The 25,793-nt window shown below is 40.9% G+C and overlaps 2 protein-coding genes across 3 annotated transcripts; one reads left to right on the plus strand and one right to left on the minus strand.

Annotated features, from left to right (window-relative positions):
• Positions 1–876: 876 nt before the first annotated feature.
• On the plus strand, positions 877–14,218 carry LOC117818255 (histone-lysine N-methyltransferase SETD1B-like). Of its 2 annotated transcripts, none has more exons than XM_034691028.1 (18): positions 877–962; positions 1,193–1,345; positions 1,481–1,585; positions 3,866–4,136; positions 4,226–4,338; positions 6,785–7,828; positions 7,954–8,643; positions 8,754–8,864; positions 8,961–9,039; positions 9,137–9,345; positions 9,940–10,048; positions 10,153–10,569; positions 10,679–11,686; positions 12,082–12,248; positions 12,329–12,457; positions 12,789–12,908; positions 13,119–13,256; positions 13,341–14,218. In XM_034691028.1, exons 2-18 carry the CDS (start codon positions 1,208–1,210, stop codon positions 13,512–13,514), a joined length of 5,022 nt encoding a protein of 1,673 aa, XP_034546919.1. In that variant the 5' UTR covers positions 877–962; positions 1,193–1,207; the 3' UTR covers positions 13,515–14,218. The 2 variants fall into 2 exon arrangements, with proteins under 2 accessions (XP_034546919.1, XP_034546920.1); XM_034691029.1 differs by having other exon boundaries at positions 10,682–11,686.
• hpdb (4-hydroxyphenylpyruvate dioxygenase b) lies at positions 13,584–25,205 on the minus strand. Its single transcript, XM_034691030.1, has 15 exons — positions 25,159–25,205; positions 20,046–20,067; positions 19,867–19,893; positions 19,553–19,615; positions 19,158–19,262; positions 18,809–18,851; positions 18,130–18,212; positions 17,941–18,030; positions 17,730–17,833; positions 17,541–17,618; positions 16,912–17,074; positions 16,751–16,822; positions 16,539–16,661; positions 14,631–14,747; positions 13,584–14,484 (listed from the first exon to the last, which is right to left on the minus strand). The coding sequence occupies exons 1-15, from the start codon at positions 25,164–25,166 to the stop codon at positions 14,374–14,376; spliced, it is 1,209 nt and encodes a 402-aa protein (XP_034546921.1). The 5' UTR covers positions 25,167–25,205; the 3' UTR covers positions 13,584–14,373.
• Positions 25,206–25,793: the final 588 nt, after the last annotated feature.

The raw sequence follows: 25,793 nt of genomic DNA on the forward strand, positions 1-25,793 counted from the left end.
TTTCAAAATCCTATTATTAGTCCATAAAACACTCAATGGTTCAGCTCCCCAGTACATCTCTGACTTGCTCACAGTGTATAACCCGACCAGGATCCTTAGGTCAGCAGATGGAAGTCTTTTAAATGTACCCAGAGTCAAATCAAAGACCAGAGAAGGGGCCTTTAGTTACTGTGGTCCATCTTTTTGGAACAAACTGCCTGCTGACCTCAGGTCCATCACAACTGTCTCCGCTTTTAAAAAAGACTCAAAACATATTTATTTTCTCAAGCTATTATCTATATGTTGCTGTATCTATTGCTTTTCTGTTTTTATTTGTTCTATTTGGAAAAATGCTTTTATTTTTGTTAATTCTCCGTAAAAGCACATTGAACTTGAGTGTAATGAAATGTGTTTTATAAATAAAATTGCTATTGCTATAATAAATGTGACAAAGATACTGTATCTATCATGGTGATGGAATTGACCAGAAACTGCTCCAATGGTTGGTACCTGTTTTACATTATATTTCATATTAATTTTTATTGTGATTGTCTATTATCTATTACTATACAATATCAATAGTAATGCATTTTATTTCACTTCAACAGATTCTTTATTTCATCCATCCCCAGGGTTACAGCCTGCTGTCAGAGCTTGAACACGTCATGGATAATACGGTTATTATACAAAATGAAGGCCCATGTGGTTTTATAAGACTTGTTTGTTTATTATGAGTTACAAAAAATGCATATTAGTTTCATGGGCTCTCCTCGATGTGCATAAAGATGTCACACCTGTTACCTGTTGACCCCCTTCTCCCCACAGTTGGTGTTCTTCCGCCTCGCATTTAGATCTATAGTCCGTCTCTGCCTCCAGGCGGATGGATACATACTCCAACCTGGGCGAAGCAACTGCGAAGGGACCGAAAACATCAACAGTCTGTCCATAATGTTGCTCCATCAGAGGATACAACTTCGGTACAGGTAATGCAGATTAAACTGTTGGGTCTTTGAATTAAATTGGGCATGTTTTACTTTACTGCCTGGTTTAGATGGTAGATAAGGGCACGGCAACAGGTGATGCTCTTCATCACCTGTCGGGGCGTGTTAACCTGATGGCTGCTAGCTCACAGCTATATCCACCGTGGGTCAGACATTCATACAGTTAATGGGTTCAGATGACAGCGTTTGTGTTGATTTTGTTGTGTTTCCAGGTTTTGACGAATGTAATGGAAAGCAACACACAAACTTCTGAGAGAGAGACGCCGCCTCAGCACTGGACGAGCTGCAAGTTGATTATTGATCCCGCATTGACAAAAGGACTGTACAAAGTGTACCGCTATGATGGGCAATTTTATAACATACCCGTAAGTACTTTGCAACACCTGTCTATTGTCTGTATTTTGTTAGATATCACCTGTTAAAGAGGATCCCGCTCATGCATCATCCTGAACAAGCGACATATTTTCCATTACACTGATGGATGTTGTTTACCTGAACAGGTGGAGGACTTAGGTCTGTTTCCTGTGGATGCAGTCAGAGATCCTCGTATCTGCCGCCTGTGGAGTAAATGCTACAAGACCGACCTCTGTGTTCCTAAATTCAAGGTAACAATAATAATAATAATAATAATAATAATAGTAATAGTAATAATAATAAAGTTTATTTATATAGCACCTTTCTAGAACAGGTGTCACAAAGTGCTTCACAATAACAGAATAAAAAGCAACAAGGAAGACATAGCAAGAATTACATAGAAGTAGAAAAAATACATAAACACAACAGACATTAAAAAAAACGGACAGGTCAATCAAACGATTGTCTAAATAAATGGGCTTTCAACCGCTTTTTTAAAAATGACCACAGAGTCCACATCTCTCAGTACCGGTGGAATACTGTTCCAAAGTTGTGGAGCAACAACCTCAAGAGCACAGTCACCCTTAGTTTGTAATCTGGTACGAGGGACAGCAAGCAAACCCTGATAAGAGGACCTCAGAGTCCTGCTGGAGTTATATGGCTTCAGCAGTTCTCTGATATATGCTGGGGCCTGACCATGTATTGCTTTATACATAGTCACAAGAATTTTAACTGAATTCAGAACTTAATGGGGAGCCAATGGAAAGACTAAAAGACTTGTGGGTGGGACATGGGACCTTCTGGATGATTTTGTGAGGAGCTTAGCTGCAGCATTTTAGACAACTTGTAGGCTGTTCAAAGACGTGCTGCTGAGACAATTGAACAAAGAATTACAATAGTCTATGTTGTATCCTAATCCCCAATAAATTAATAAGTCCTGTAGTGGCAGTGGTACTTAAAGCTGGGGTTGGTAATCTCGGAAAACTAGCATGAATTTGAATGTAGCTTTTCCTCATGACTCCGTCTAACCCCTCCCTCCCTCCCTCCCCTCGGAGCTCCTCCAAGCCCCTCCGAAATGACGCCCCCCCGCTCACAAGCACGAGCGCCGCTGACTTGCGACCATATGATGGTGACTGATTCAAAACCAGTCCTCACCAAAACATCATCATAGTGAAAGTTAAAAACACAAACAAACGTGTTCACCAATCGGCTCGTCTTCCCTACATCGTCCGGACGGACGCTACAGTACATCTACATTTCTGTAGGACTTACTACATGTCATTAATTATTCTGCTTGTTGGTGAGAGCTTTTTAGACTCTGATCCGGACTACAGTCCTGAGCAAAGCACCTCATCGGGTCAGAGGGGACAGGCCCGAGGACGAGCGAGAGGGGCAGTCAGTAGAGTCAGGGGAAGCAGAGGCAGGAGACGGGGAGTCGGAGGAGTGCACGCCTGGGGAAATGTACGCGCAGGAGGCGGGCAGGACGGCAGGACGGGATTTGAATGGTTTAAAATTTTGGCACCCAAAAAACGCTGGTTGGTGTTTTCCCAGGTTTACTCCGGCTGTAGATAGCAGTTTTTTTTCACTCTTTTTTAGGAACACATTATGTATTGATTGCCATCAGGACATAAAGATCATTTTAATCAGTATGACAAAAAGTGTATCTAAATCTGATTACCAACCCCAGCTTTAATCAAAGTTATGTGACTATAAACCATAAGATAAGATAAGATAAGATATTCCTTTATTCGTTCCACAACGGGGGAATTTAAAGTATTACAACAGCAGAGTAGATAGTGCAAAACAGTATAAAGTAAACAAAAGTCTATAAAATAGCAATTATTAAAGGTTATTAGCAATTAAAATTAACAAAGTAAAATAAGCATATCTTACGAACGTAGATACAACTAAGTAAGTAAATTTACAAATATTTACAAAACCAGTGATGCAGTTAAAAATGAGCACAGACTCGTAACAGGTTAAAAACAATAAACAGAACCGAGAAGATGGGTAGAAAAAAGTATTGCACATGTAAGAAGAGAGGGATGAGTAATTATGTAAGGGATAATGTATGGTTAGCAGGTTGTTATGGGAAAAAGAATTCCAGAAGGGTGAGACAAGACACCGACGCAAAGTGGATGGGTCTTATTACCCGGCCACTAACTTCTCCTGATAAATCTGTCTGGAATTTTTTTCAGCTCTGATTAATGATATGAAGTAGTTTGATACATGGAAAAGCATCATATTTTAGAAGGTCTACATACGTTTTATCTATTGCAAATTATTGACTGTTTATAATCTAGTATCTACAACTGGCAAATAAATAAAAAAGTTCAATAAGCACAACATTTATGTTTCTTAGTTGTTGGAGGGTAGACGTTTAAAGTTGTAAAAATTCAAATATTGTAAAAGGTTGCTTGAGTAAATACACTGACTTACATTTCAACACTGATCTTTATTGTCTTCATAATACTCACCATAACAATTCAATAGATGGTAACATAAACATTTGTTTACTTTTGTCCTTCCAGGTTGATGAGTGGTATATTGGCCCTGTTCTTCCCAAAGAAGTGACATTTTCCAGGTTGAACGATAATGTAAAGGAAGCCTTCTTGACCAATATGTGCAACAAACATGGGAACGTTGAAGAGGTGGAGATATTTTACAGTCCGAAGAACAAGAAGCATTTAGGGCTCGCGAAGGTCGTCTTTGACACAGTGAGGGCTGCTAAAGAGGCAGTTCAGCACCTGCATCAGTCATCAGTGATGGGCAATATTATTCATGTGGAGATTGATCCCAAAGGTAACTCTGATTTAAGAAATATAATGTATTATTATGTACAAAGTATAAATTTAGGTGTGACAATAAATTGTACCTTTATTCTTCCTCAGGAGAAAACCGGGCACGTTATCTCCAGCTCCTCTTCCATGGCCTCTATACTCCTTGGACGCTGCCAGTGGGCAGCAGTGAGGGAGCTCTTCAAAGCTTAATCGACAGCTTTGTGGTAACGTTTCAATGTTGGTTATAATGGTTTGAACACTGAAGTTGTAGTGACTGTTCTGACCTGATTTTAGTCACTGTCTGGGTGTGGGAGTGAGGTGTGAGGTGTTCTAAAAGAGTCCGATGTCCAATCCGGTGTTATCGTTGCGTTACTTCTTGACATTTGATGATTCAAATGATAAACAGGTACCGACAACTTACTTTGTCGGTGAAATACGTGATGAAGATAACAGTGCGGTCTAAGACGAGCAGTAAAAACTGTGTGCTCTTCCCGTTCCAAAGATCACTGCTTCACCTGCGCCCCTTTTGTAGCATTTACCTGCCCTGTTTACTTGAAGTGCCCCTTGTGGTGATTGTGCGAGTAACAAAACAAAAAACAAAAACAACATAGGTAAAATGGCTGATACAGAAGTAATTATTAAAAGTGATTTTAAACTAGCTTTAAACATTTTTTAGGCATATTATTTCCCAGCTGTTACCTTTTCTTAATGAATGTGTGTTATATCGTTATTAGCACATTCATTAATACAACATAAGAGCATGGCCATTACCCAACATACCCAACCCAGAAAAAAAGGTGTCTGAAGTCATCCTGAGTTAATGAGTTATTAACATTTTACAATGTTACAATGTTACAATGTCATTTAGCAGACGCTTTTATCCAAAGCGACGTACATACGAGAACAAGAACAACACAAGCAAAGATCTAGACAAGAGGAAACAAGATCGGTAAGATTAACAAAGTGCTTCAAGTCAATTTGGGTGCAGTTACTGCCAAGCAGTGTAAAATCAATGCACAAAAAGGATTTTTTTTTTTTGTGTGAGACACGCGTCAGCTGCCCCTCCTATTGTTGTTGTAATGAGAGTGAAACTAACATGCTCAGCCTAATCAGCACCTGACAATAACTAACTTCCAAAAACGAACTTCAAGCAGTTTCGCTTACCAACTAACTTCTTCCTTCCTATCCCAAAGATCAGAGCTTTTTCAGAGTATACAATTACTTTAAAAGATAAGATTAACAAAAATTGGGTCAGGTAATTTCAGGTTGCACCACAGACTGTGTAAAAAGATGGACAACATGATAGCCTCCCAGGAGTGAAGCCACATGTTTCGCATTGTAGGTCATTAAAGGTGACATATTATGCTCTTTTTCATCAAAATATATTGGTCTAAGAGGTCCCACAAACATGTCTTTGAAGTTTATGCTCAATAAAACACTTTGAAATCAGATTTTGGCATGTCTGTAAACCCCTCTTTTTCAGCCCTGCTGGGAATAAGCTGTTTTCTGTGTCTGTGCCTTTAAATGAGAATGAGCTCTCTGACCACGCCCCCTCAGGAAGTGGATGTGGCCTCGGCTGTTCAGCACGTTGATCTAATGTTTACATGTTGGCTGAATATACACGGCTGCTCACAGACCCGCGTTACTTCAACCCTCTGAATTTGATCCTGACGGAGAGGCGCCTGCAGCAGGACCTTTCTGAACGATTGGTCATAGATTTAGTCAGGGTTCCCACGTGTCCTGGAAAACCTTAAAAACCTGGAAAACAGTTGACCAGTTTTCCAGTACTGGAAAACATCTGGAAAATGGGAGAAATTTTGTCATTCAGTTTAGGTCAATTTATGCACTGATCCTCTGATTATTATTATTTCTTTATTTCAGTAAGGCAGCTTCCAGAGAACTCTGCATCTTTTGTTTTTTACTTAGCTAATTTTATATTTTTTGAGAAAAGAGAAAGCTGAGATGAGAGTTGGCCTTCATTGTTAATTGGTTGAACTAATAAAGTGCTGTACATCTGCATTGTTCTATAATTCATTTGCCATAATTTTCAAGCATGTAAGAGATGATTTCATCTAGCCATAGACTGCATGTCTTTCAATGTAGACTTCCACTGAGAGGAACATAAAAGACTATTTAGGAACTAAATTAGGAACTCAATTTAGACTGTCATACCAGCTTGATCATCACTTAAAATGTCCTGGAAATGCCCTGGAAAATGATCTCTGGAAAAGAGTGGGAACCCTGTTAGTGTTTGTTAGTGGAGATATCAGAACAGGGGCAGAATGGATTTTTTTCATTTTCGGGGAGTTTGTAGACATGCCAGGGAAACATATTTCAGGTAGAGAACCATTAAAAAGTCGATTTTGCATGATATGTCACCTTTAAGTCCAGCACCTCAAATCTATCTATGTGTTCTATCTATTTGTATCATGCTGATTTAAAATTTGGATATTTGTTTTTTGTGAGGTTAGTCAATAGTTATTTGATGCTAAAAATTGGGTTTAAGCTGTTCCTGTCTGTGATGCTGTTCAGATGGAATGGAGAACAGCGAGAAAAAAACCTAAGAGGAGTTTGATCTTGATATACAGTCAGATAAATAGTAATGTCTATAAAGAGTAACATAATAAATCAAATGCATCTGCTCTTCTCTGTATTTTCCATCTCTTACAGGGCAGTGCAGCTCTTCAGCGACAGGGAAGTCTTTCCAGCCCCACCAGCATCTCCACACCTCTCTCTCTGGACACATCCTACTCAAGTATTTGGCAGGAAACGCCTTGTAGCTTTGGTCTCACGCCACGTTCTCAGGGAACCCCCCGAACTCCTTGCTTCTCTGCCACTCCTCTCTCTCAAGACTCCTGCTACTCTAGTCTTCATGCTACTCCAATCCTCCAAGGGGAGCCCTCTAACTACAGTGTTCACAAACCTCAAAGACGAGAGCTCTGCCATCGTAAACCTGCACGGTTCCTCAGGGGATCCAGCGAAGTCTCTGATGTCAGCTTCATTTTGAAGCATTGGCAACAACAGCCAACATACACAACCCACTGCACCCAGAACCAAAACAGAAGGCAGCAGCTTAAACTGTGGGGGGGGAGTGAAAAAACATCTGCTCAGGATAATACAGGGCCGTCCATTGACATTATTTCCCCTTGTGAGGAGTCCAAGGATGTGCTCAGTGCCTCATCCAAGTCTTTACATTTGAGCATCTTGAGCATTGACTTCACAGCTGACCAGCAGACAGCAAATAATGACCATGCATGCATAACAGACTTTTCTCCATCTGCTGCTGACTTTTCGTCCAGCACCCACCAGCCCCAAATAGAGAGTTTGGACTCACGCATTGAAAGTTTGCTCTTAAACCGCCACAGCACTGACCCCTCGTTCTTTAGCAGAAAGACTCTGGAGGCTGATTTGGCTTCTGAGGACAGCCCAGCTTCCCCCTGCTCAGCAGGTGTCTCCCCTGTATCAGACAGCTCACTTGTATGTACTCCACCTGAATATTTCAAAACCTGCCATCAGCACTCCTACAATGATCCTGGTGATATCAGCCCAAAGTGGCTCACTGTAAATGAAGATGATGAAACTGCTGAAGCTGTTTCGTTTCTTACAAGGAACTCTCAGTCTCCCAGTCCTTTTGATTTCACACATTTTGAAAGGAGGGTTCATGTTAACAAAGAAAATCATACAGATAGGTTCCAGTCAGTATCATGTCTACAGGTAATTCCTCAACCTTTTTAAAGCCAGCATTATGACCATAAATGTAGGAGTAATCCTGCTATATGACATAAAGAAAGTTTGTATGTTGTGATGTCCATTCAGGTTTTATTTTCTGTCTATTTCAGGAGCGTCATGCAGAAAGTCAGTACAACAGACGGTCTGGCGCTTCGACACCCACAACAGAGATCCCCTCTCTTTCCCAGAGCCTGTCCTCTTCGTTTAACAGCACCACTCCTCTCCATGCTCCCCCTCCATCCACCAGACCTGGATCTTCCCTTCCACCAGTCCCCCCTTTCCCTTTCCCTATTCCTCCCTTTCCTCCACCTGTCCCCCCGCGCCTCCCAAATGGAACCATCCCAATCCCGCCTCCAGGCTGGATCCCACCTCCTGGCCATCACACCCGCTTCCCCATTCCTCCTCCTTCAATTCCCCCTCCACCAACTTTTCTCAGACCCCCTCCACCTTTGATACTGCATCCTTCTGTACCCCCTCCTGTGCCCACCTTCCCCTTACCCATGCAACCTACAGGTGGTCTGGATAAGGAGACTCCTCCCAGGCTTGGTGGCACACATTTACCTTTTCCTCAACCTCCCTGGCCAGCACCACCTTTCCACAGGTTTAACCCCTTTGTTCCACCTCCTGGCTTCCCACTCATGAGGGAGAATCCTCATAAGATAACAACAGAGAAAGTTTTAGATGTCATCATGGATGAGCTGAAATCAATCATTAAGAAAGACATCACACGCAGAATGATTGAAGGTGTGGCTTTTAAGGCTTTCGAGGACTGGTGGGTCTGCCAAGAGAAGAAGACAAAAGTAAGTTTCTCGAGGTGGTCAATGAAATCAAATGAATGAGGATTTTTTTTTTTCATCTATGGTCATACATTCGTGGAGCCAAAAGGTTCTTTGTTTTTTTTTATGTGCAGGTTGCTCCTTTGAAAAGTGGAGCAGCAGGTGTTGAAGAGAGGACTAAAGTAATAAATCCACTTGGTCACATCAGGAACAAGGATAAAAAACCTCCACTGCCTTCCTTTAAGGTAACTGCCTGCTTACTGTAATATAAATCATACAAAGATTTGACCCTTGAGTGATGTATAACCTAATGTAATGAAAACTAATATCTTAATACACAGGTAAAAAGGAGAAAAACAGATGACCCTGCTTCATCAGAAAAGACAGAAAGTGTGTCATGTGCTTCTCATGAAAGTGCCGGTGAGTGCTCCAACACGACGAGCCTCACTTACGTCTAACTGTCTGTTGAAACCTGTTGATTGACCCGCTTTGTTTTTCTCTGTCTGTGTGGTTTTAGATATGAGACAAGAGGATGACTCATGTAGAGCTGCATCTGAGAGAGCAAAACGCAGACATGCAAGACCACATGAGCTTGATAGTGATGATGATGATGGGGATGATGATGGGGATGAGAGTAAAGAAGGAGAAAGCGCACTTCAAGATGAAGAAAAAACATCAAACAGTGTCAAGGATATCGTGTCAGTTGATGATGATTCTCAGATCCTGGTAAATAGATATAAGATGTAAAAAGAAAGAGTGAAATGACTGAAAAGAGAGGTATAAAGTTGTAGTGCCACTGCTTTTTTTAGCAGACAATTTGCTGTAAAGTTGATGAGATCACATGCTAAAAATACATGTTACGTGTCTTTCACAAGCAGCTAATTATTGGTTCTGACTGCTTAAAGCCCCTGTGAGGATTTTTTAAGCTGGTTTTGAAACAGACTGAAGTTTACACTGATGCTTTCATGTGACCAACAAAAACAGACAAGATCATCAGTGAAAGGATTATATCTATATGTAGATGTTTGATGACTATAATCACTGTCACTAGGTCGATGTCTGATGAAGGGAGTAGGGAGAAGGGAGAAGGGACTACTAAAACAACCTTTGTGACATTTTTCAAGCTGATGATTCACAATGAATGATCCGACAGATGTTAAAAGATAATAGAATGACTTTTCATCTGAAACGTTTGCATGATTTATCTCATACAACCATCCAGGAACCCTGAGATAACAGTAATAATTACATAAGTCACTGTCTTTGTGTTAAAGTTGTGATAGTTTTTAAGAGTGGTGATAAAACTGGTGCTTCTTTTAGCCTGACAGAGAGGATCACGATGCTGGCGATGACAGAAATCAACCTGAGGAAGACGTGGAGTTAGTGCAAAAACACAAAGAGGATGAAGATGCTGTCACCTGCCTAACAGGTGATGGAGAATGATCTGAAGACAATGGAAGGTTTAAGTAAAATACACGAACAGAAAAGATGTATCCACCTATAAGTGTATTGAATGTTTTCTTTTAATTGTAGAAACTTGTTCAGGGAGCAGCTCATCAGAGGAAAGCGATTTCTCTTCAGACCTCGACTCCTCTGACTCGTTCACCTCGGAGAGCTTTGAGGACTCGTCATACTCTGACCTCAGTCCTGATGATGTAGACATAGAGGAAGAAAGCAGGGAAGACAGGAGCGATGACTGTATCATCATATCGTCAGATGAAGAGTCAATGGAGCTTGAATCACCTGTCACTCTCACGGCCCCGTTGACTCCAGGTGCTCAGCTGGACCTGGACCTGCAGGAGTGGTCAACTCCGTCCTATATGGAAGAGACCGAGGAGAACCAGTACACATCCTGTCAAGAAGACATTTGTGATTTAGATGCAATAATGGAGCTCCAAACCAGTGAACCCCAGGACCACCTGCAGCCCCTCTCTCCTGTTGGACTCCCAGGTGATCTGTTTAGCATGATGTACAGCACTAGATAAAAACACAAGTAGTGTTCTATTAATGAATATTTTCTTGTTTTACTGTGGTTTCTTGTTTCTTATCTGTATAACAGCAGAGCTTCCCCTCAATGTGGAGTTGGAGAGCACTGAATGGACTGTGGAGCCCCTTGAGAACATAGAAACCCTGAGGCCTGCCACTCCTACAGGATACGTAACGGACAGCGACCCTGACCTTCTGGTGAGAAGCAAACCAACATCTCCGGTTGTTGAGGAGCCAGAACGACCACAAACACCCGGCAGGGGGATAGTAGCTGAACTGGGAAGTGAGGACTCTGAAGAAGTCCTCTCCCTCTCGTCAACAGGTACAGAGCTCATCTTCGCTCCCTCTGACCCCCTGTCTTCATACCCATCATATCAAGAAAGTCCCAGAACTCCGGGTAGAGATGACAGAAGAGGACGGACTCTCTACAGCTCTGTGAGAGCTCCAGTGACGCCAGGCAGAGAGACAACTGCAGAAAGTAGCACAGCAATGTGCCGGAGAGTTGGCAGCCCACCTCCTGTGCCATGCCTGTCTCATCCATACATCACAACCCCAAAGACTCCAGGAAGAGACATTATCCTTGTCAGAAGAGCCATAGTCCACAGGAGAAAAACTCAAATGACAGCCTCACAGCCTCTGTTCTGTGACTCCTCTCCCTGCAGCCCCTCTGAGTCCTCATCTGACTCCGCTGATAGAAGGGCCATGTGGATCAGGTCAGGTGTGAGGATGAAGCCACTGCAAGGACTGGAGAATATGCCTGGACTCCTAGATGAGCTGAATAGGAGAGAGAAAGAGAAACATTCAGTAAGAAGGAAACAGCTGAGGAGGCTAGAGAGGAGATGGAGATGGAGACACAGACACAGACAGAGATCACTTGAAAGACTCTCAGGTCCTCGCTCCTCGAACAGTCGTCCTCACAGGTGGCGTTCAGCCTGTGATGAGAGGAGGATACTTCATTGGGTTTGGAAGGAGGGCCTGGATGAGGAAGATGCGCGGCTGCTGCAGTGCATATATGAAAGGCTACAAGAGCAGGATAATGGGCTTGGGTGGCTCAGTGACACCCGGTGGATACCACACCCTCATATCCTTTTTGATAGTTCCATGATAGAGTTAAAATTGAGTTCGATGTAAGTCTCTTTCGTGAACTCCTGATATTTTTAGATCATTTCAGGACATTCAGGCTCTGATATTTTCAGTAACTGCTTTTCTTAAGTGCTTCAAAGACAGGCTCTCAGACCTTTAAAACGCTGTTTGATTTTTGATTTTGGTTTGGAGCTTGGGGGTGAAGGGGTGGGGGATGTTTTAGACTGTTGTCTGCTGCATCCATTCTTCCCCTAATCTATTGTAGATTCAGCAGAAATGTGGGTTTTGAAGCATCATTTTAAAACATGCATAATGAATCCAGACAACCTTATTTGATCAATGCACACTGCTTTATATTATTTACTGAGTTTGACATCCTTAACCTCAGCTCACTGTCTAAAGTCCTCCCAGAGACGAGTGAAGAACACAAACCCTGGCAGCCTCATCACAGGACCGGCTCTGCTCGCAGCGAAGGTTTCTACAGAATCAGCAGAAAAGATAAATTAGAATATCTCATCAACCCAAAGCCGAGCCCTGAGCTTCCATCTACAAGTACTCAGGTATTACAGAGGGGAAGGTTTGATGATATGGTCTCCAGTTTAACCATAACATCTGAGCGTAAACTTGAAATGTCTTTTAGCAGGGAACGTGCATCCCGGCTCAGCAGCAAACCTCCCTTCGAGCTGGATCTGACTTCAGGTCTGAACAGCGCCGCCTGCTGTCGTCTTTCAGCTGTGACAGTGACCTGGTCAAGTTCAACCAGCTGAAGGTAAGTCAGATTTAATGCAAAATGGATCCCAGTTATTTCAGCCTCTTTGTGAAGAAACCAGCTAAAGAACCAGCACCGGGGCTAGGTTATTAACTACTGAAGAGAGTGTCAGCTTTACCATGTAATCTATGTTTTTTATGGTTCATAACAAAGAGGCTAAGCTGACCGGGATCCCTCTAGGTAATACACTTGCTATTACAACTTTAAAAAACTGAGCTATCCTTTTAAGTGACAGAGGTAAATATCATGCTAATATTTTCAGGAGAGATCCTGTGTTAACAAGTAGCATATATCTCAGTTCCCAATGAAACTCCTCATATTTCCTCATTAGTTCCGAAGGAAGAGGATTCGTTTCAGTCGGAGTCACATCCATGAGTGGGGCCTGTTTGCAATGGAGCCCATAGCAGCTGATGAAATGGTGATTGAGTATGTGGGTCAAATCATCAGACAGGTAAGACAAACAAAAACTCATGACAGGTCTTAAAAATAAGTCTATATTAGGCCGACACTTTACAACAAATCCCTAATGAGCTTCTTTTCCCTTGATTATTTCCTCTGAATCTGCTCAGTTGTACTCTGGGATCCTCTGGTTGTCTTGGGTACTTTCCATCAGTGTGAGGCTGACAGTGATAAACAAAACCCTTTGCTTTCTTTTCCTCAGGTCATCGCTGACATGAGGGAACAGAGGTACGAGGAGGAGGGCATTGGGAGCAGTTATTTGTTCCGGGTTGATCAGGACACCATCATTGATGCTACTAAATGTGGGAACCTGGCCAGATTTATCAACCACAGCTGCAATGTGAGTGAGAGCTGGTGGTTAAAGGCTAATAGGATCCTTAACGTTTGATATTCTCTTTATATTTGTGCGTTTTTTGTGTTGCAGCCTAACTGCTATGCAAAGATCATCACTGTGGACTCTCAGAAGAAGATCGTGATCTACTCTCGTCAGCCCATCAGTGTCAATGAAGAGATCACGTATGACTACAAGTTTCCCATCGAAGACGAAAAGATTCCTTGTTTGTGTGGAGCAGATAGCTGCCGGGGCTCCTTGAACTAATGAAGTGCCCTGATTAAGTCAAGAGTTAAAGTAGCCGGAGGCGCTGCACAATACAAACAACACAGACACTGAAGAAAACATCAATTTTAATATGAAGTCAGGAAGTGTGTGGAGACCTTACAGGAGCACAACAGACGAGTGCTGCTTCTGCTGTGAAGGAGGATTTAATAATGGGACCAAACAGCTGGAATTGTTCAATGCAATAAGAACTTGTAGTAATAATGTGCCATCTACAAACACTGTCAAAACAATATCCTGATCATCTGGTAAAAGAAAATAACAGCACATTTATTTGCACATTACAGTTTATTAAAAATGGGAACCACGGGGTCAAATATCACAGCTGTCTTCTCACAGGAAGGAAAAAAGGACCCTCTTAACATAATACAGAGGCTCTCAGTTACAATATAAGATCTGTCATTGTTCAAATGATAACACGTGTAAAGTTACATCCTTTCATTTCTTTGAGAGCTGTAATTGTGTGTTGCTTGAATCAAGCTTGTATCAGTCATATGGATTTTCTATTCAACATTTTATACAAACTTTTGCATTGTGAATGTGAAAGTTCTTGATAACTGTTACAAACTCTTTTATGTTAAATGAGCTTCTGGGGAGGTTATAATGAAGTACTCTTTAATACATATCAATTTAAATGTTACAATGTTAAAACATGCAAAAAATTAAAGATTACCAGCTTTGATAAACCTGGTGTTTGAACTCCTTTTCAAGTATATCATATGATCTCTAGAGCACTGGTGGAGCATTTTACTCCTATCATATAAAATAAATGAAGTCTGTTTATGGGAGTAAGACAACTTATTGTTTTACAGGACTCAAGCATTATTATCACATCATGCGATCACATGTCCTTTGAAATTCCATTTGTTGTCAGCACAGTCAGGTTTCCTCTTGCATGCTGGTCTGCTTCAATGGCCTGGAAAAGAGACTTGAAGTTTCCTGCACCAAACCCCTGTGAAGAGATCATGTCTTTAAGCTACTGTTTTGGCAGGAGGCGTTTGAGTATTTATACCAATGATATTCTCATATTGTGTAACAGTGTAATGCATTGTGTGTTTCCCCCTGTGAAAGTTATCCTTTATGCAGTGGCGCCCTTACCTGGTGGTTGTGTCTCTGAATAACTTCCAAGAACACAGTAGGTCGATCCTGAACCGGTTTGGTGAAGATCTGAAGTAAATAGCCGTTATCGTCATAGTCCACCAAGATCTTCAGCTCCTGAGCATGAGTGGGAAAGCATGACATCAGTAATTTTCATCATAATTTTCAGTAACACTTTAAAATAAGGTACAATTTAATATAAATGACTATCACCCAGCCTTCTTATTGATTACCAGGCTGGGTTAAAAATACTTGATTCTGATTAGTAGAAACCCCACAACAATAATTAATAAGTTAATTAGCAACAAGAGCGATGCTAGGCACAGAAGGAACACACATCTTATCAAATGTATCTGTGGAAATTTCTGCACAATTTACTTCTGCCTTTAGCCACTGTGGAAAAAGGCTAGTTTCCATAAAAATTGTTTAATATCAGGGTTTAGAGCAAGCGGCAACCTCCGGTTTAAAAATATGAGCCCAATGCGGAAGTGCTAAAAACTGCAGTTCAGCGAGGATCCACTTGAGGCTGGCTCCGGAAGTACTGAATACCACATACACACCAATTCAAAAGAGCCGATCTTTACAGCAGAGATAAACATGTTTACAGCCTGGTACAAAAGACGAGTGTAGTCTGGATAGCTCATTTCTCGAACGGCACACACTATACGGGGGGTGATTTTTTTTTCTAATGCGGCAATTTCAAAGATATTTAGATTACGAGTCTTCCAATGAGAGGCACAGCTGACTTGATTAACAGGCTGGAACACTGTAGCTGTTGGCTAGGACGCTTAAAGCCCGCCTCTGTACGTCACAATCGCTCGACAGCGGCAATATGGCTGACGCCAACGATTGAAACAGTGCTTCAGAAACAGATGGATGACGTCACGGATACTACGCCCATATTTTATACAGTCTATGGTTTAGAGTCAAGACATAATGACATTTCACCCTGACACCCATGCTGCTCACCCTGTGGGGATTTTAATTTGCTTATTAACACACATGCTAGCTTTAAATTGTCCACTCAGAGCATTTATAAAGCACTAACGAATGCCCTATTCTTCCAAGCACAAAGTTATCAATTGCTCCTTATTTAGTTAAGAAAGTATTGCAAAGAAACCTTTGAGCTTATCATTCTTTATGCTATGATTAGCTTTATTTAGAAGGGAATACTCTTAGTCAATGGCCAAGTGGTTGTAGAATATGAAGTTGTTGAGCATAGTCATGCAGAAGGGGACATTAATCAAAGTATTTTATTAATGATAAAGAGCTAAAATGGTAATACAGATGACTATTAGCAATAGGTTTATGCAGTATGTGTTTCTAATATTAAAGCTGCTGTTGGTAGAAATGGTGTAAAAAAAGGTACTTTTATTGTGAAATCTCTGCGTTTTCCAATGCCTTTGTATCAAGCAATGTTATTATACCCCTCGTTCCCGTTATGACAGACCAATCATAGCTAATCTTCAATCTTCTGTCCTGATTGGTTAAAGGGCGGCCCCTACTACGTCCTCTGATTGGTTATGAGTCCAGCACGGTCATGACTGCACACGCCGATCTGTGTCGGGGGGCTAAGAGGAAATCTGGTTGGGATAGTGTTGACATTCAAAGTCCCTCTCTCTGAACAGATGTTTACTCTGTGACGACCAACAGCAGCTGTAAGTGTTACTCAAATGTCTCCTGTAGTGTATTAAGAGTGGAAACAGTTGAATCAGTGTCTGTTTTGATTTTGCTCTCTCAGTTTAGTAGTCTGAACTGCTATGATGATCAAACAGTTTGCAAAAGAGACATTTCTCTTCAAAAGTGTAATTTGAAATGAAAATTGTTATAACTGCTTTTAAAAAATGAGATCATACGGCTTACACTACTCATTCCTCCAAATTAGTTGAAATGTGATCTTAGCTGTACCTGCAGCACATCCAGATCCTCTGTCACTTTGACTTTTGAGTTTTTCAGGTTCCTCCTCAGCTGCTCGTAGTAGGTGTCCGGCACACACATAAACTCCATCCCACGCTCCTTCAGATTACGAATCTGCAAATCAGGGATTCATTAAAGCATCATCCTGGCTACTTTGAGCATGCATCCTAATACATAACTAAGGTGTATTTATGTACACTTACTGCAGTGATGATGTCTGATGTGTTCATGGCGATATGCTGCACTCCGGGACCTCCATAGTACTCCACGTACTCCTGTTAATAAATAAATAGGGAGGTAATGTTTTACACTTGAGTGTTGCTGTTCAAGTGAAATATTTCTTGTTGAATTGTGAAGAACATGCCTGAATCTGAGACTTCCTCTTCCCCATTGCAGGCTCGTTGATGGGCATCTTCACTGTCTCCTCGTAGTTTGCCACAACGATGGAGCGCAGAGCACTGAACTCTGTCTGAAGCTGCTTATCATCCACCGACCAGAAGCGATGGAAAAGGAGATTTTTTTGATACCTTTTGGAACATGAGCCAGGGACCCAGAAGCATAAATTCAACATCATTGTTACATGAGAGTAATTCATTTAAATTCTCAGTGTTAATGCTTTCCACAGGGGCCTTAAACTGCGGCCTGATCAACATACATGATTGACATTTTGAGTTGCGAGCCAGCTCTTTGAGGGTCCTAACATAAAGATCCGCAGCCTGTGTTACACCCCTCTTCCCAGGATTAACCAGTCAGCTTGCTCATTTAGAGCACTGCCTTCCCCTCCGCCTTCTATGCCTATATGATGGCCTAAAAACAAGATCCAGATGTGGAGAGCTGCTGGAGACCCACTTAAAAAAACGCAAAGTCATCCTGATCCCTGACTCATGCCAGAGTTATGTAAGAATTGGACACCCCTTGACCCCTCCCATCCCCCCACCCTAATGTCACATCATAATAAAAGGGGTGAGGAGCAGGTTTGTTCATTTAAATTACCATTCAACCACTGGAACCATCTCTTCATCCGGCTGATTTCCCACAACGTGATCAATGAAGTCCAGCTTTCCACTTGGCCTTCATGAAAAACAGACACAAAGAAACATATAGTGGTGCAAATGTTGGAGTAATTATTCTAATTAGTTTGGGTGCATCATGTAAAAACTGTATCTACTGATTCACACTCACAGTTTGGCTAACACAGGGTCTTTGAACAGAGGGGGTTGGAAGCCTGGCAGGAATAAGCCGCTGTATCCAGTCCTCTCCACAAACGTATGTGTGGTGTCACCGTACTGCAGCAAACATTAATTTTCAAATATTTAAAGATGTGCAAAATTAAAACTGACTTTAAAACATCTCTAAAAAAATTACAGGTTAAATACTGAGTAATGCATCTTACTGTTTGAAGCACAGCTAGCCGGACATTGCCAAACTTGTCCTCCAGTGTGAAGGGCTCTTTTATAATCACTGCACCACGCTCTCTGGCTTTCTGTTGAAGAGGATATAAGGAGCGTGTATATCATTGTAATGATGAATTCAATACCATTTATCAACAGGCATACATTTGACCTTTAAATCATAATATTACCTGCACAAGGAAGTCACAGTCCTGCACTGTAAATGCAATATCCTTCACTCCATCCCCATGCTTTATCAGATGATCCCCCATCTCTGAGAAACAGCAAGAAAATATTCTTTAGCCACACAAAGTCAACAACTATTTTAACATCAATGTGTTCAGCGTGTTTTCTATGTCTGACACTGTGATTTAAATGCACCTGTGTTTGTCATTCTAACTAAAACCAAATCTGGACCCAAAACAACTTTCTGTGATGCACCTTCAGCTGATCTGATGGATGCATACAGGGATTTATCAAGAAAAGTTGCGTCTATTGGTTATGAGAGGATAATTATTGCTTGGTTTTCTGCCAGCAGGCAAGTTAATAAAAAATAGAGGCTGTCTTTTCAAAAGTGCAAGATCTTTGATCCTCATTGTAACAACTCCCTTCATGGTGACTCAAACGATCATTACTTGCATTCTTCAAAGTTTTATCATGTTCTATTTTTGGGATGTTACATGTTGATTAAATTGGTTCCAGCTGGAGAAAAGGTGTTGCTTAAAGTGTTTAATCTGTTCACACTGATGTACAACACAAGTGAAAGTGGTCTTTAAAGCATAAGAACAGCAACACAAAAAATGTATTCATTCAGTGTTTATGAGAAGACATTAGGCTACACGTTTTTTACAGATGAGTGACGTTCAGTACCTTTGTTTCCAGGATTGAGGGCCGAGGAGAAGACATAAATGATCTGTGAAATACAAAGTGAATAAAGACATTATTTTATTTACTTTATAGCTACTTTTAAAGAATAGAATAGATAATAATTGGAGCTGGTGTCACAATCCCTATCACTTAAGAGAACTATATATGATGATAACATCAATGCCTTTATATTGAACCGAGTATAACTCATTAAAATCAAGCACCCATTCAATTTGCACAGATCAGTGTCTTTAATTTCTGTTTTGTTCCATTAAAAAAAACATCTGACTGAATTGTTAATTTTCTCATAGTTTGATGTGTGTTGTACTTTCAGGCATTGTGTGTTCTTTACCTTTCCTTGTCTGACTGCATGGGACACCACATCTCGACTGCCGGTCTCCAGACCCTGGTAAGCTAGAGACTCAAATCCCAGCTTGTTACAGTAATATGAAGCTGCCTAAAAAAAAGACAATTAATATTTAACTCAACTGAAAATACACTCTTTTCATACATCTTGATATGAACTAAAACTAAGATACACTAACAGCGCCATCTCCTGGTGACTAGAGGGGAATGACTCAGATTTTGCAGTGTGTACTGCACAGAATGGTCTGTTTTTCTTCACACTGCTTCCCCTCCACCCCTCAGGAGAGCCAATGGCTTTTCTGGTTGCATAGTCTGCCTCTCCATCTGTGAGGGAAAAACTGCTAGATGAAAAGAATTGAGTGAATTGGAAAGTTAACCTACCTGTTTCGCATTCCCAACCCAGAAGGTTAAGTGATCAAAGCAGAGGAACCTGCCCCGCTCATGCTACAGACAGGAAGAAATGATGTCATGGTCTCTGACAGTAGATACACTTTTAAAAAACTTTTGTTGCAATAAGTTAATATGTTCATGCAAAGTCAAACAAGCCACCAAGAAAGACATTTTTATGTAAAAAATAAATAAATACAAAGGCTGCATTTCCAACTCTTAAAGCCTGATTTTAGTTGAACATCTGTCTGGAGCTGAATGAAATAATCTCTGATCAATGTTGCTAACAATGTACTCAGGTTGCTTACCTTTTCACCTTTATCTGTATAAGTTGTCTGTAAAGAAAAATGCACATCATAAAGTCAGTCTTGTGCAAATCAAATTTTCCCAGAGGTTGATAGTAAAATAAATTCAAACAGAAGATCTCAGTCAAATGTTACAACAGAAAGGAGTAAGAACATCTTTAAAAGTTAAAAAGGTAACTCACCATTTTCCTCCGATGACCTGACCTGATTGTCAGAAAGAAAAGTACATTGACGCTCTGATTTTTAAAAGCTGAGGATGACGTTCACTGGAGCAGGAGGAGGAGGAGGAGGAGATGGGGAGGAGGAGGAGGAGGAGGAAGAGGAGGAGGAGGAGGAGGAGGATTGATGCTATTTGCATTTTTGCTGTTATACAATGATTACTCGGGAAAACATGACAACATACCACAGGTCAGAGAAGACCTCTCCATCATTTAATTCTTCTACCACAAACCTTAACAATTAATCTCTAAGAACTCTGGGTAATCTTAATTTGCAAATTAAAAAAAACCAGAGTTACACATAACACCTTCTTGCTTCATAATGCTTTATATAATAAATCCTTTTTTAATTCAAGATCACAGGAAAACTGTTTGTTCACAAAGGTTTTGAATTACAGCTGCGATTTTTTTTAGAGGTCCATATGTTAGTGTTTAGTGGCGAGAGGAGGCTCACTCATGCTGAACTCTCATTGGCTCACTGAATTTCAGCAGAGTGAACCATGGTGTGTCTTAAAATGCCTCCATCCCAACAATCCTCTTCCAAAGATATTATTCCAATAGTTTTGACCACTCCAGTTGAATATAAAGTCAAAGGTTATAAAGGTTGTATGACATCTTTGTAAAAATGAGAATTCATGTTGACACTGTTTTTTGAAAACTGTAGGTTGAATTAATGGATTAAAGCTGGTGTGAATGAGCAGCTGAACGTGTTTCATTGAGCTCAGTGTGTCCGCTCTAATGACAAATTAAAAACCCATCAACTGAAATACTTTGGTAAGCAAAGGATAGTGTGAAAAACAATCATTATTTAAAAAGTAAAACTAATGTTTTTGAAAATGTTCACTTTAGATATAATAAAACTGCCAGCTGCACTTTTACAGCCAAAGAACCACATGTATCTGTGGTGTTTGCTACACATTTCTTTTAAATCTCTGCTTCTAAAACCATAATACTGAATACATATATTCCAGGATTATGCTTCAGTGTGAAGAGCGATGTGAAGAAACAAGCAAACTCTGTGCCTTAAAGATTTAACCATCTCAGGTTTAACTTTGTCAATAAGTCCAACAGTAGATTAAGAAATTAGACCACAAAAAAAGTAGAACCCAGCTTCCTGACCAATCAACTGGCTGTGTCAAATAATTGACTCTGATTGGTCAAAACCCCTTAACAATGGTTATTAATGCTGAATAGCAAGAGCAATGCAAAGGCCAACCTGATCATACGAGTTAGAAAGGAGTCCTCCGATAGCATCTGTAAACAGATTGGATGATATTATCTTTTAATACTGTTCTCAATTTATTTTGAGAGCACAACACTTTAGATTGGTGGTTACTGGCTGATCAGCCAACAGCAGAGAGAAGAAGATGAGAGGAGGAAAACCACACAAAAACAAGGAGCTGTGTGAAAGAGACGTTTACCAAATTGAAGAAAACAAAACAACAAACTGCAACATTGTATGGGCTGTGGCAGTGTGACAGGACTGGTTGAGTGAGAGGAAAATGCCAACAGAACAGTTACGAGGAAAAGGGCCTTATTTTCTGCAGCTGTTAAAAATGCTAAGGAGAGTTGCTGGTGGCCTAGTGGTAAGCGCACCACATACAGATACCACAGTCCTTGTTGCAGGGGTCGCTGGTTCAAATCCCATCTGTGACCATTTCCTGTATGTTTTCCCCAGCTCTTTACTCCCCACATTTCCTGTCTCTCTTCGGCTGTCCTGTCAAATAAAGGCACAAGGCCCAAAAATATAACCTTTATAAAAAAAGGCTAATGAGAAAACTGTAATGTTCTACTTTACTGTGAATGAAGATCTAGTTTATTGTTATTTTTAAGCAAACTGATGTAAAGACTTGAACATGAATAAAAATGTGAAGTTCTTATATATGGTATACAGGCTGTATATATTCTGCATATGAGAGAATATGGGCTGAAGTTTTGTTTTGTTTTATTCCCGCAACAATATGCTTACAAGAGAATTGAGGTATGAATAGTTATGGCACATCAATTGCCAGCCGTTTTGATTATTAATGTGTGAAACAAAGGGTTGACCCCTGGTAACCTCTGAGTGCAAACCTGATTTCCTCAAGCTTGAGAAAGAACATCAAGTCCCCTAACCAAGTTGCTGATGGAGGAGTATAAGAAGGATTCTCATTAATGCAAGGAGAGAAGAGAATACAATATCATATCATAATAATATATTATGATTTTAAATGCCTGAAACCACAGTGGGAGGGAGGCGTCTGACCAGGCATTCAACCATGCCCCAAAGAAACAGCCTTTATTTACATTTTCAACAGCAATTATTCAGAATATGTAAAACCTTTGAATGTTAAAAGAATGGAAGATGAGATGCTTGGCCAGAAAAAAATAGCTTTGAATGTGAAGGCCAAGATCAGAAAAGTGATAAGATGTATCTTTCTAATGTCCAACTAGTCATTAATGTTGTATCTTGTGTTGAGATGTTTAGGAACTTCTTATAAATGTTTTATATCTCATTCCTTCCTGTAGCTCACAGTTTTGTGTACTATATTATGCACTTGTACCCTTGTTCTTGATGCACACTTACTCAATCTTCTCCAGAGAACCTGTTTCTGATGAAAAGCTTAATTAGAGTAACACAGACGTGAGAGTTGTGTGTTTCATCTCAGCAATCCACGACAGCTCACTCATGAGAATCTAAAGCCCGCCCCTCTGCGCTCTCAGAGTATCCCTGAAGACCTTTGTTTTTCACACTGTCACCAGGAGGTTTAGTGTTGTCATGATGCAAATACACACACTCACACAGAGGAACACAATGTGCTGCATTAAATAATATATCAGCTGAGTCACATAATTTAAACTATTATATCATAATAGTGTGATGTGTTTATGGTACTTTTAGGTCCTGACAGGTACAGTGGGGCTTGAGTAGCCTTCAGGTTGGGCAGATTTCCAGTTTTTTATCATCTTTTCATTCGCTTAAAATTGCTGGTTGTTGATAGATTTGATATCTCAGATAGTTCATTTGCATTTCTGTTGTGTATCCACTATGTTATTATACACCATACTGCTTTGAATCCCCTTGTGTTCAGCCTCTCTGGGGATTAACGCCAACAACAACACTCCTCACTTCATCATACAAGCTCAGTTGAAGGTGGTAGACCGTCCTGTCGAGACAAGGAGTAAAAATGAGTGACTTTTCCTCTGACTTTAATCCACAGATACTGGTGAACGGTAAACAGGAGCAACAACAGGATGTCATATCTGCAGCACAGGAGAAGATGTCCTCTGTCAGGCTGGATGAAGAGTGTTTAGAAGACACCATTGATGCTGAAAAGCAGAAGCAAGAAAAGATTCAGTCTGTTTTCCAGCAGGTACGTTCCCGCATCAGATCTCAAATGGGTGCAAAGACCCCGAAGAGCAGCATACTGGAGCTGGTGCAGAGGGTCAGAGACAGAGAGATGGAGACTGCAGAGGTGAGTGTAGCTGAGGTTGGGGATGTAAGCAGTGAGGACAAGAAACACAAGACTTTGATGGATGAGAGCAAAAATGAGATGGATCTAAAGGAGGTGGAACTGTGTGCAGTTTTTGAGGAGAAGCTTGAAGCCAGGGAAAAAGCCTTACGGGAGGAGTTTGAGGTGGAGATTTCTCAGGTGCGCAAAGAGATGCAGGTCTACACCGACCAGGCTCTGAAGAACTTGGAATGTAAACTGCAGAACCAACAACCTCACAATCCACATCAGACACAGCTGAGAGAGCAATCGGAGAGCAGAGGTCCTGACAAGAAACAGAGACCTCCTGCAGGTACATCTCTGGCCTCCAGAAGAGGAAGAGTCCTGACCCGGACCATGACCACCATCATCCCCAAGACGTGCGCCCCTGTCATAGTTGGCCCACGAGCCAAATCAGAGACGCTGTGCTCCATGAAGTGTGAGAGCTCTCGACTTTTACTGAGGGATCCAGTGCTCTCCCAACCAGGGCACAAGCCGGGTCATAGCCGCAGGGTGCTCCCTCCTGCATGCCCCCCTTTGCATCAGCGCCAGAAGCAGCTCCAGACAAAAGCTAAAACAACAAAGTGACTCATGTGACAGAGAAAAATATACAATCATTTATGCAGTTGGTGATTTTTCTTTCAGTCTGTCACTACCTTTTTGTAGAAACAAACTTTGGAAGATTGTAATTATGATAGCAGATAAAATGTAGCATCTGTTTGATTGTGAGGGTGCACTCAGACACCCTGGGACATAAGTAATTTTTGTTGTAAATGCTTGTTTATATCTAAAAAAGATATATGATAGATATATTTTATTAAGCGGCAGGCTAGCTTTCTTGCTATTATTCATACTGCTTCACTGTCCCACTGTGATATCTTTCCTTAATAAAAAAACATTTATTGTAAATGTTATTGGTAACATTTGTACTTTCAATGCAGTGACAAGTCTAAATATATGCGTAGACCTGTTGTAAACTGTGGGGAAAAAATCCTGAGCTGGTGGGGGTATATGATTAAAAAAAATACTGTATTAATAGTCAACTTTTATCACATTATAAAAGAACAGAACTATGAGGCTTAAATGTGTTAGACTGACTGGTTTAAACTCAAAATTAAAAAGTGTTACTGTAATTTTAGAGCTAAACCCAGTATACAAGTGGAATAATAATAATCTACGTAACATATGGTAATAGTAGAAATAATCAGTTGAAATAATTTTAGTTCAAAACTGTGTTCATGGTGTTAGTGTGATGAAAAATAACCTCAGAGTATACAATAAAAAAATGAAGGTAGTTGCATCACAATGTGACCACTAGATGGCAGCAGTCCACTTATATGTTGTTCATAAGAATCATATCTTACAAAACAAAACAAAAACATGTCTCCCCTTTGCGGACATTTTTTTTACATTACTTAATGGCTGTTGAAGCTGCAATGAAATTAAATATGACCAGATTTTTCTTTCCTTATGCGTTCTTCTTGTTCTTCTGCAAAACTTATTTGAAAAGTAGATACATGTCTTGTATGACCCTGAAACTCGGAGATGAAACAGTTGACCATATAATATCAAAATGGTGATGTAGTAGTGTTCACGATCTGACTTACCAGTTCATAGATTCACCGATTGTGAGTTAGAGACGACAATCTCCTCCTCTGACTGAGCTCTGCAGGCTGCTGCTGCTCTCTAGTGGCCAAATAGCAGAGGACCCCACACTGCTCAGCTTCCAGGGAAGAGGATGTGCAACTATTATGGAGAAATAAAGGACCGACTTGGAAGTGTGAAAATATGTTGAAGATATTTGGTTATCTTGTCACTGGTTCTAACAGTGCCTGGAGTTAAATTAACTTCAAAGTGTATCTTATAAATTCTGAAAAGCAAGAATTCCTCACATGTAGAGATAAGGACAGATTTCTTTCTTAAATGTGCTGATATTTGTCCCTTTATTTCTGCAAAATTGTTGTGTGATGTTATTTTGCTGCTTGCTTATGAGGGCTAAGGTGATGTGGACCCTGTTCTCCACCTCTTCCTCGTGTCGACCTGAGCACCTGAGTGCTTCCAGCAGCTGATCTGGCACTGGGACCAGTCAGTGACAGGAGAAGCATTTAGCCCTGAAGCAGGCTCAGGAGCCGTGTGCCTCGAGGCGGGCCTCTCCACAATGGACGGGATAGAGAAGGATGTGAAGAGGAGCTTTGTGTCTCAGGGACGATGAGCCCCGAGCAACCAACCATATCCGGAGGGG

This window comes from Notolabrus celidotus, chromosome 9 (assembly GCF_009762535.1).
Source record: "Notolabrus celidotus isolate fNotCel1 chromosome 9, fNotCel1.pri, whole genome shotgun sequence".
Classification (NCBI taxonomy): domain Eukaryota; kingdom Metazoa; phylum Chordata; class Actinopteri; order Labriformes; family Labridae; genus Notolabrus; species Notolabrus celidotus.

Coding starts and splice junctions, on each gene's coding strand:
- LOC117818255 (XM_034691028.1), top strand. CDS start 1,208: ATGGAAAGCAACACACAAACTTCTGAGAGAGAGACGCCGCCTCAGCAC. Junction 4,339..6,784: donor GCTTAATCGACAGCTTTGTG/GTAACGTTTCAA, acceptor CATCTCTTACAG/GGCAGTGCAGCTCTTCAGCG. Junction 7,829..7,953: donor AGTCAGTATCATGTCTACAG/GTAATTCCTCAA, acceptor TGTCTATTTCAG/GAGCGTCATGCAGAAAGTCA.
- hpdb (XM_034691030.1), bottom strand. Junction 18,031..18,129: donor ACTGTGACTTCCTTGTGCAG/GTAATATTATGA, acceptor CCTCTTCAACAG/AAAGCCAGAGAGCGTGGTGC. Junction 17,075..17,540: donor ATGGTTCCAGTGGTTGAATG/GTAATTTAAATG, acceptor ATGTTCCAAAAG/GTATCAAAAAAATCTCCTTT.